At 40.8% G+C, this 11,463-nt stretch overlaps 1 protein-coding gene across 1 annotated transcript; it reads left to right on the top strand.

Annotated features, from left to right (window-relative positions):
* Positions 1 to 1,233: 1,233 nt before the first annotated feature.
* Positions 1,234 to 7,976, top strand: LOC103714535 (uncharacterized protein At4g08330, chloroplastic). The gene is made up of 3 exons (XM_039123829.1): positions 1,234 to 1,386; positions 7,022 to 7,201; positions 7,288 to 7,976. The coding sequence occupies exons 2-3, from the start codon at positions 7,185 to 7,187 to the stop codon at positions 7,646 to 7,648; spliced, it is 378 nt and encodes a 125-aa protein (XP_038979757.1). The 5' UTR covers positions 1,234 to 1,386; positions 7,022 to 7,184; the 3' UTR covers positions 7,649 to 7,976.
* Positions 7,977 to 11,463: the final 3,487 nt, after the last annotated feature.

The raw sequence follows: 11,463 nt of genomic DNA on the forward strand, positions 1-11,463 counted from the left end.
CCTCTTTCAATTAAAATAGGATATCGATTATAAAAATAACATCAATATCTTAAAAATTTTAAAATATAAGTAGAAGTTTGATCTTAATTCTTATATCAACTTCATCTAGTTATATCATCAAATTATTTTTGGATTCAAAAGTACATCTACATGGAGTCCTGAGCAACGCTTCCTCTCCCTTTCTGAGAAAACAGGAATCATGGAAACCAAAAACTGAAAATGACAAAAACCGCAGGCTTACCATGCTTTCTGCTGCATCGAGGTTTTCTTTGATTCGTGGGAAGCCATCAAGATCTTAATATATTCAAAGTACATCTACATGGAGTCCTGAGTGGGTCTTCCTTATTAGATTTCAAGATAAAGGCATAGAAAAGCAGTGTTGTCCTAAAGAATCCTTTCTTCTGGTTGTTTGTTTTGGCAAAAAAATCCAAATAAGAAAACCATTTTCCATAATTGATTGGAATTTGACCTTTTTGATTTCTAAAATAAAGTTTCAGAAGATTACCACTTTTTATAGCAACAAAAAACTAGAAATTGTTATTTTTATCTTGAAAGTAATAAGAAAAGACTTTGCAACCAATGAAAAAAAAACCATTGTTCTCTCTCTATGTTTCTTTGATATATTTTTTATTATTGGATAATGAGCAAAGAAGATTCTTCTCCAACTTCAAATCTTTTGCTTTATCAGCAATCAAGTGTAAGGATATGGTCTAATTATGCAGACCAATCGCCGAGAGGCTAGAACCGAGGCCAGCATTGGACGCAACCGAGGATTTGGACTCATCTAGCCTCATAGTCTCCCTCTATATTACTTGGTTTAGGTCATTTTAAATGTGAGGGAAATCATGGACATCGCAAAATCATAACCGTCGGTTACATATTAGTATAATTAGACGAAGCTGATTTTATTAAATATTTTTCTAAAAGCTTATCCTCTTACTTCGAATTTGCAACTATTTGCTGTACTCCCTCTCCATTTGATTTTAAAAGTGGAAGACGCTCTACTGTAGTTTCTCCCTGTGTCCACCCCCTGGATTTATATCCACATAAAGGTCTGTAAGCGGGTCGAATGTAATCCAACTGTGTCCGCATCCACATCTGATTCGGGTCGGATTCGGATAAAGATTTTGGGTCCATATACCGATCCGGATAGGAAAAATGCCGCGTAAGTTTCGGATACGGATCTCTTTGGTTCCCGGATTCGTATTCCAGATATAATATTATATAATGTGGCGGATCCGGGAATTCCCTTCGGTTTTCCCTCGCCCTCGAGGCCGGCCAGGGTTTGTTCCCACTTCCCCACCGTCCCTCCTCCCGAGCGGCAACCGGCGATCGGCACGAGCGCCCTTCCCGACCGGCGAGACAAGCATCCAGGCGCGGTGCCAGGTTGTAGAATCTTGAATCTTGGTCCCCTTTTTCCTGCTTGTGTGTCGGTTGTGATGATTTATGGGTTGGGACTTGGGCGGTTATGGGGTTTTGATCCGCGAGGTAGCGTGGATTCACTTGTTTATAGGTTTTTGACGATTCCTCTGGTGGGGGAAGTGCGGAAGATTCAATGTTTGGAGGGATTTTTTTAAAGCAGCGGTTTCTGGATTCTTGGGACGCAGGGTATGGGTGAGGTCTCAGATTTTGGAGGTCCAATCGTTTGAGTTGTAGAGTTGTCGTTTAGAGTATTTAACCGTTTAATCCCTATCACAGGGTATGCTTTGCACATCTGAAAGAACTAGTTCTAGCCCTTTTCCTCCTCAGTCTTGTCCTTCTTGCTAGAGGGATCGGCAACAGGCGACCCCCTCATATGAGTAATCCAATTCACACATAGAGCCATGATTTCCTTCATGTCATTCTCTGGACAAGTCGGCAGCAACCACGACTATGATCTTATCGATTATGGTCTTGTAATTGAGTAAGGCTTGGAAGGATAAAAACAGCTATTATGATTATGGTTGAAAACTAATATCCCCTGTTAGAGCCGAATTCGCCATAAAATCAGCTGCTTGATTACCTTCGTGGTAATTATGGGATGTAATAATCCACTGCCTAGTTGATTTCCAAATTTGAGTATCATGTAAGAGAGGGAAACAATGACATCTAAATGAGAAAGGGTTGGTTATCCATTTGACCACAGTTATAGAATCCCCTTCCAACCACAAATGCTGCGTGTGTAGTTTAGCAACGGCAACATTTCCAGCCAAGCAGCAACCAGCTGGGCATAAGGAATCGGTGAAGGGAGCAGTGATTTGCCTTCTGCTCTAATTAAGAGGCCTGTATGGTCTCTAATTGCAAACCCAGCTGTTGATCTAGTTTCTGTTGTTGCAGCATCAAAATTAATTTTAAGAACTCTAAAGGGGGGAAGCAGCCTAGAAACAAAAAGGTTATTAGAATTTGTAGATGATTGTCAGACCACCCCAGCACCTTAATGGAGGTAAAAGGTTTGCTGCTAACCAGAGAGGAAGAATAAAAAAAGGCTTTACTTACTAGCTGAATGGACGAAGAGGATTGTTGGAAAATTCTTTCATTATGAGCGCAATGCAACTCTAATTCCTGTCTATAGCTAGGCTGTAGAAATATAGTCTGCTACAGCTGGCAAAGACTGAGGTTAAAAACCTTGCCCGCAAATGCATTGCAGCTGACCCCAGCAACTCGCAGCAAAAAACAGGATACAATCACATGATCTTAATCCTCCACTAGTGATTCACAAAGATCACAAAATTGACATTCAACATTTATGATTACCCTCATGTATAGAAGCTTGTTACAAGGTAATTGGTCCTATAACAGCCTCCAGCGGGAGGTTTTAACCCTTATCGGCATGTTCATTTTCCAAACCCACCTAAAATTTTATGGAACTGTAGATGATACAAGTGGTTTGACCAAGCTGTACGTGTCTTTTAAGGAAGACGCCTAAAATTGTTGTGATTTTTTTAAAAGGTGTTGGAGTCATCCAACAAGGAGTGAAAGTGTGGTGCACTTCAAACATTGACTGCTTTGGTGTTGGACTGGACTGCTTCGTACCATTCTTGTCATTTAAGTTAGGAGAGTATAATCTGAGCAGATTAATGGATATTGTTATTCTGGCAATGAATATTAATGAATCAAGGAAGGTGAGTAATAGATGGCTGACTTGTGCAAAAAGTTTTTAGAGATCATGAATTCGAAGAGCTCATTACTGTGGTCTGTCTAGTTTGTGAGGTGTGGTACAAATCTAGAGAGTATAATGAAACTGCTGCCATGTCATTGTGTGGATTGGGTGGAATGGGATGAAGTTTATAATATTGTTGGTTTGATTATTGATTATGCTTAGAATGCTAAAAAATATAGGAGTTTAATCTTTCATTGCCATGGAAATTATCGGTTTTATGGCTGAAACTTATGCAGTTATGCTTTCTCACAAAGTTAAGAAAACAGCCGATGACATACTGTATTTATTTACTGGGGCAATTTTGAGGTGACTGTTTCAATCATCAGCTGTCATCAAAACAATTTACCATACCGTTGAACTTGTTGGAATTCCAACTAATTTGCTTCTTTACATACATGTCTTGTGCAACTCAAAAGTCAGCAATCCTAGAAACAAGAGGGAAAAGAAAGAAAAATTGTGAGGAGGGAGATAGAATTAATGTTCACATCCTTTTATATTTAACAGCTGTTATTTAATTTTCTTAACCAGCTTTACAATTCAAAGTCATAGAACTGTCACTCAAGCATTTTTCAAACTATATATGGATCATGGTATGGTCCATCATAGTTTGACAATGTTCTGGATTAATATTTAGTAAATGTGAATCCTCAGACTCAGTATCGAATTCCTCTAGCCAAGACAACTTTTGGCAATAGAGGGTCTTGCTATTGAACATGAGGGCAGTTAGCATATGACAAGTACATACTTAGTTAAGCTTGCGAAACTGGGGAGTAGCATCCCAGGTCTCTTCAAAGTTGGAAAGAGCTTAGATGAGGAAGAAGGCAAGTTTTAGTACAGGAAGTGCACATATGTCTGCAGCAACATATTTTAAGATCAAGTTATAACTTGATGCATCAAAAGGGGATATCGGATTAGGCTAGTGGGGGCATTATTGACTAATCAAGACAGAGATTTTATTGCAGGCTTTTATACTTAGCAAGATCCAAAGAGCACCTCTTGAACTTCTAGTTCTTCTTGAAAAACTCTCTTAGCTAAGAGGAGGCATGTTTTAAGGATATAAATGAACTAAAATCAGAGAGGCAGAGACTGTAGTTTTATGGCTTTATGTCTTGTATCCACAAGAGTAACAAGCTGGCATGTTTATGGATGTCAAGTTTTCATGTAAATTATGTTATATTTATATATTTTCTAAAAGTTCGCTGGGCCATTGTATGTTAACATGGAAGTCTAATATATTTACAGTCGAGCTAGTCTGGGAACCCAAAAGCCTTTGGAAGAAAGAAAATCTCAGCAATAAATTAAACATATCCTTTTAGGTCTGCAGGTTTATTATATCCTTCTGGTTTTAGATGGACTGCTATAACATGATGCTCATCTCTTCACAGAGAATAGAACGATGGTCCGCTTCTTGGACTTGCAGGCTTTCATTATCCGGGCTCGTGTACTGAAGCTCTATAGGAAAGCGCTAAGGACTGCTCAGCGGGCCCCTATCCATGCAAGAGGTGAAGCTTTTGAGTCCAATCTTTCCTATTTTTGGTAGTAAAATATGTCTGCAGCTTCTGAGACACTAGGGCATCTGCAGATGAGCTGAGACAGACAATAAGGCAGGAGATGGAGAAGAATCGACATTGTGAGGATAGGCAGGAAGATCCGCTTCTTGATTAGCGAAGGATTGCAGAGACTGAAAGGTCTTGATGAAACGCTTGATATGATGGGTCATAGTTAGCTGAGGTGTTGTAAGCGGTGAGGCATGATTCTTATCGTTCTGCATGCCTCTTGATTGTAGTGAGGATTCCAAGGTCCTGATGTTTTTATGGACAACAGAGGATGGCAGAAGATACCTCAAACTTGGTTTAGTACATTACTTGTTAACACTTGGTTTTACTGATGTCGAGCACTGCAATACAGCCTCTTGAGCATATTGTGCCATAATACCTGTATGAAGAGCAGCGACTTGAGGAATCAAAGCTCAATTGGCACCAGTGGATGATAGTGCTATTTGTCAGCTTTTGCTTTGTCATCTGCTTACCCATTATAATTTTTGTTCATCTAGGAAATTCAAGAATGGCTATTGGATGTATTTCAGAATGCTCATGATCATTTGAGAATGTTTTCCTGGAATGAGGTTAATCACGGAAAACAAATGGATCTTTTGTTATCCACTCTAGAACACAATGTTCTTCCAGGTCTCTCACTGTATGTGGTCAGCATTAAAATTGTGTCTCACTTCTCTTCATCTGTTCCCCAACTCTCCCATTCATTTGCATTCTCTTACCACAATGTTTTGCAAGTTTTTTGAGTTGTTTGAAAGTCTTTGTATTTTTTACTTATTTACTAAATTTATTTCACCATTTAAAGATGCATGTTATTATTCAGTAATAGCATGCTAAAAGCTTCAGCTAATGTTTTGAATATTTGGTCCAATTTTCATTAGGCTTGTGATCCAGTGAAACATGACGTTTCACTTTTGTTTGAAGCATTATTTTCGTGAAATGCTTTACTTATGTACATGCATGAAAAGATAATTGAAAATGCATGTAAAAATTAGTTATTGTATAGCAACATAAATGAAGAAACCATTTATCTGCATTAAATTTTCTTTATTGCTTTTCTATTTTGGCATAGGGGTGCAAATGAGCCTAACAGCTTATAAGTTGTTTGCGCTCGATTTGGGTCCAAGCTTGACATAGTTTACTGTTACCAAGCTCGAGTAATTCAAACAGTTTTTTGAATCAAGCTCGAGTAGTAAAATATTAAAATACTTGCTCGGAGGTATATGAGCCCTATATATATTTTCAATAATATTATATTTTATTTATAATATTTTAAAATATAATATTATGTTATATTTTTTTTTTAATTATGACCAAGGCTCGAATTCGAGCTTGAGTATGGCTCGGTGCCCTAGGTACCACTTCAAGACCAAGGCCCTCACTATTCCTCCCTCTTGATGATGTTGATGATGATTCGTGATGATCTCTCTATCCTTTTTCTGAATTGGATTTGAGCAAGATGAATGGGAATGTCCACTTGTTTGTGATTATTGGGAATACATGTACTTTGTGATTGATAATTTATATTTTGCAGGTTGTGAAAAGATTCAGATTTTTATTTGTGTTCTGGGATTATTGTGAATATATGGGATGTCAGTTTGGATTTTTAAACATGTATTATGTGATTATTGCGATGTTAAATCGTGTGGATAGTTATAAAAAAAAGATTTGGTTGTTCCTGTTTGATTATTGTGAAAATTTATGATGCGGGCACCGAAAAAGGTAGGATTTTTTTTGTCACTGATCATGGCATGGTTTTTGTGCTCGATTGCTGTGGTTTGGATGGTGATTATTGGGTATTTTTGTTCTGACTCATTTGCCTTAATGGCCACTCTTCTGGTCTATTTTTTGACATTCTCATTGAGGTAAACGAAGGTGGGCTTCCTATGTTTTCTCGTTATTGTGAATAGTTATATTTAAAGAATTGCTGATTTTTGTGTGTGTTTGATGTGAGCTGGATTAAGGTTACGATAATTGGTTTATCGGTGGAAGTTTTAGTGGTTGCTGATATTGATACAGTTGGTAACAAGAGAGGTTGAAGGAATCGTTTGCTCGTTTGGTTTTCTCACTTCTTTAGTTAGTAATCTTGGCCTTCTTCAATTGTATATCCCTAATTTGTTTCTTGAGCATAATATATAATTGTGCTATGGCCTTCTTCTGTTTTGACAATTTTGAGCTTTAAAGTCTGTTTATTGTAACTTACATCTGCTTAATTAGTTCCTCCTATTATAATGTTTATATTTGTTAAACTATGTCAAAAAATTCTGGTTTCTCATTTGACTATTTCTTATTCTCTTTCATTGCATTTCTGACTCTGGCTGCTTTCCAGAGACTCCTGGTTTGACCGTGTCTCTGAACCCACGGTGCAGTCAATTCCACGGGCGGCCGCGCAAAGAAATTTCCAAAGCTTCCAGAGTCCTTAAAAAAACCCACCTCCAAATCAAACCAATCCCCTCCTCTCTCTCTCTCTCTCTCTCGTTCTTATCACCATCATGGCCCCTGTCTACCGGTAAGTGCTGCTCTCTCTCTCTCTCTCTCTCTCTCTCTCTCTCTCCCAAATGGAAGATGGGTGTTGATGTGGGTGCGGTCTTGCAGGTGCGCGGAGTGCGGGGCGGACCTGAATCTTAGCAGCGCCCACCTGTTCCCGCCGGATGCGTACTTCGAGGCCGGGAACAAGGGCACGCTTTCCTTCTCTTGGGTGGACGACTCCAAGCTCCGCTTCTCCAAGGAGGACAAGATCCGGCCTTTCTTCGAGACCGTCAACTACTGGGGCATCCAAAGGAAGCGCACCCGGATGCAGTGCAACGCCTGCGGCCGCCTCCTGGGCTACGTTTACGATGACGGCCCGCCCCTCATGCAAGGACACGGCCAGCTTGGCTTCGGTCCCAGCCAGGCCATCCCCCGGTGCCCCAGGTACCGCTTCAAGACCAAGGCCCTCACTATTCCTACCTCTTGATGATGATGGTTATGATCCTGTGATCTCTCTATCCTTTTTCTGAATTGGATTTGAGCGGCATGAATGGGATTGTCCACTCTTTTGTGATTATTGTGTATACATATATATGATATGGCTCATAAAAAGACCGGATTTGATCTTTATGCATGAACTCCTTTGCAGGTAGTGAAAATATCAGATTTTTTTAATGCGTGTTCTGAGATTATTGTGAATATATGGGATGTCGGTAATAAAAAGTTTGGATTTTTAAACATGTATTCTGTGACTATTGTGATGTTATATAGTGTGGATAGTTCAAAAGAAATCAAAAAAGACTTGGTTGTTCGAAGAGTATGGGCATCCTTTGCTGTTTGATTATTGTGAAAATATGATACGGGTAACGAAAAAGGTTGGATTTTTATCTCTCTCTCTCTTCTTCTTCTTCTTCTTTTTTTTTTTTTTGGCTGCAAGGGATGATTTATACATTTTTTGTATGAATGCATTCAAAAAAAAAAAAATTAAAAACATAATATTTCGAAGCACTTCTGATAACTCTCTCTCTCTCAACCCACAGGCTCTCCTCTAGTGGAATGACCGATCATATACGAGACTATCCATTTTGCGGACCCATTAGCCTTTTTATAAGCATGCTTGGCCTGGAAGGCAACGTCGCCACTAACCATGGCCCGAATGTCTCGAAACAAGGGGCGGCGTCTACCCCCCAACAGTCTTTGAGACTCTACTGTAAAGGACTTCCAAGTAGCCAAAAGGCGACGCTGAGCTCGGTGGAGGCCATCTTTAGAAAACTACATTTCGCACAAGAAGCAGATGTTCGGATCATTCACCTTGACTAGTTTTCTAAACGAAGTGTTAAAGGAGGGGTTGATCGCTCCCTTGCAGTTTCAAATAAAGATCTTCATTTCCGCACCGCACTGCAAGTCCGGCCTTTGCTCATCGTTGCACAGGCCCCAGCTCCCTTCACCTCAATCTGGGTCGGCCAATCACCCTCAATAGGTCCAATGCCTTCCCCATCACTGTCAATCTTGCCATTTGCATAGCCAAAGGGTGATCTAGGGGGCCTGCAACAAGGCTAGATTTCGGCCGGCCAGCTGTCGGCCTGCCGCTATCGGCCACCTCCTTGCCTGGCACGGACTCCAGGAGGGCCGCAACCAAACCACCCAGGGCACCCCTTCCCAACGAAGTAGCGCCCGGAGTAGCCTCGAGAGACCTCACCACTACCACCCCCGGGTAGAGACAGAGGGGAGCCGAGGGTCATTGAGGGTGGTGGCAGGGTCGAGGCTGCCCTTGCCAAGGAAGAAGCTGGAGAAGAGGCGAAGGGGGGGGGGGGGGGGAGCCCCTTGTTCCTGCGCTCCTGGGCCCCGATCGAGCCTGGCCCGACGCTCGGGCGCAATGGACAAGCCCAGCTCGTCCACACAGGTAGCCCGACCTGCACTCCCAGGCCAGCCCACAGCAGCCTCGCCCAGCCCTGCCCCATCCGGACAGACGTTAGGCTCCTAGGCCGCTTGTTGGATAGGCTCAGGCCAGTGTCCACCATCAGGATATTTGGGTCAGCCTGCACTCTGGTCGGCTCAATGCCACTCGCGTCCTCCGCCGAGTCAACCAAGGCAGACAACGGGTCAAAAGTCGACCCGACTCAATGATGACCCTGAGTCACTCCCGATCTCGAGCCCGAGTCGCCGCCCTCGCCGGCTGACCGATCCTTCAGGGGGGAGTGGCCGCTACGCCACCTTCGCCGATTTTTGCCGACGTTGAAGTTTGGCGGTGAGCTAGGGGAACTTGGATGGTTGGGCGAGGACTGCGCCCTAGAGGAGGATGGCTTGGGCATAGACTCGGTCGTCTTCTTCAGCCGCGGCGGATCCTTAGCAGCACGTGGTGGCCGATTCCTCATAGCCGCCAGCCAGAAACCAAAGATCGGCCATCGAATCTCCTCGCCAGAGCTGCATTCTAGCTCCTTGTGGTCTCCGCCGGTCTCCACCACCATGGATGTCTGCGCCTACTCCTCCATCGCTGGTGTCGGAAATTTGCAGGACTCCTCGGCATAAACCGATCTGCTCGCAACCAAGCAGAAATCAGGCACGTCCTTGTAGACGAAACTAGGCTGCCCATGGGATTTAAGACTTTAGTTTCCACTAAGTTTCATCCTCATTGCTAAACTCAATTGAGTGAATAGTTTTATTGCACACCTCAAGCCTCTTCATCCCCAAGACTCCTTCATAGACTTGCCAATCTCTACCCTAGTTTTCCAGCTCAACCACTTGCCTCCCCAATACATTCCATACCTCTTGGCAAGAACCAACCTTGAAGTTTCATCTACAAAATTATCAAATCAATTATCTCCATAAATGGTCAGATAGCTCTTAGTGTAATTCATGTAACCTTCCATCTTTCAATTTAACGGTTCCAAAGTTGGACTTGAAGAATATCCAGATTTCAAGCATATTGAGTTTTGGGTATCAAAAAGAGAAAAAAGAAAAAGTTTTTGTTAGCTAAATCTAGTGTTCTCATTTGTGTAAATGGATTCCATGCCCAAGAATTTCGTTCAAACTTGTTATTAATAACTAGTCAAATGGAGTCTCATATACCAAGATCATTATTAAACAAACTTAAATGTGCATTTACTTGGAACTAGTTTGACACATCTAGAGATAGCATTTGGTCAAAGATGATAAAACACATGTAATAAATGTGTGGCAAAGAAGCTAAGGACATCTAAATGAGGAAAATGCTAATTAACAAGACAAAGTTACTACAACATACTAGATCACAATTCATTTTGCATGTTCGAGTGTCAAGGTGTATAACTTTTACCTATTTTGAAAAGCTATGTGGTGAATTTGTTCGTCGAATAGGTCAAATGGATTTATAGTTTCGCCCATAGTATTGTATAATAATGGTGGTGAAGATAAACACAGCATAGGTCGATCCTAACATGATATATCATAGACAAACCATCACCCAGCCCATACTTAATACACTACATTGTATTACTGTAATGTAAACATTATTAAGGAGAAATGGAAGAACATACTATGATAGATAATGTGATATTTGACATGAACCTCCACAAATAGAATGGAGAAAATAAAAATAGTCAAACAAGAAACCAGAATTTCATTTCAAACAGCTCATTATATAGTTTTTGATACTAAAAATGTAAATAATGCAAAACATTATATTTTACAAATATAAACACTATAATAGGAAGGATTAATTAAGCAAATGTAACTTACAATAAGCAGACAACATTAAAACCAAAGTGCTCAAAACAGAAGAAGACACAAAGTATTCACTACCCCCATAACACAATTATATATTATGCTCAATAAACAAACTAGGGATATATAATTGGAGAAGGCCAAGGTTACTAACTAAAGAAGAGAGAAAACCAAAGAGCAACCGATTCCTTCAAGCTCTTTGGTGACCAGCCGAAAACAATATCAGCAACCACTAAAAATTTCACTGATAAACCAATTATCGTAACCTCAATTCAACTCACATCAAACAAACACAAAAATCAGCAATTCTTCTTTAAAAGTCCAATCCTTCTATTACCCAAATCATGAATATAACTATTCACAATAACGAGAAAACACAGGAAGCCCACCCTCATTCATCTCAAAGAGAACATCAAAAAGAAGACCAGAAGAGTGGTCATTAAGGCAAATGAGTCAAAACAAAAATACCCAATAACCCACATTCAAACCACAGCAATCGAGCACAAAAACCAGACCATGATTAGAGACATAAAAATCCTACCTTTTTCGCTCCCTGCATCATAAACATTCCCAATAATCAAAAGGCAAAGGATGCCCATA

This window comes from Phoenix dactylifera, chromosome 2 (assembly GCF_009389715.1).
Source record: "Phoenix dactylifera cultivar Barhee BC4 chromosome 2, palm_55x_up_171113_PBpolish2nd_filt_p, whole genome shotgun sequence".
Lineage (NCBI taxonomy): Eukaryota > Viridiplantae > Streptophyta > Magnoliopsida > Arecales > Arecaceae > Phoenix > Phoenix dactylifera.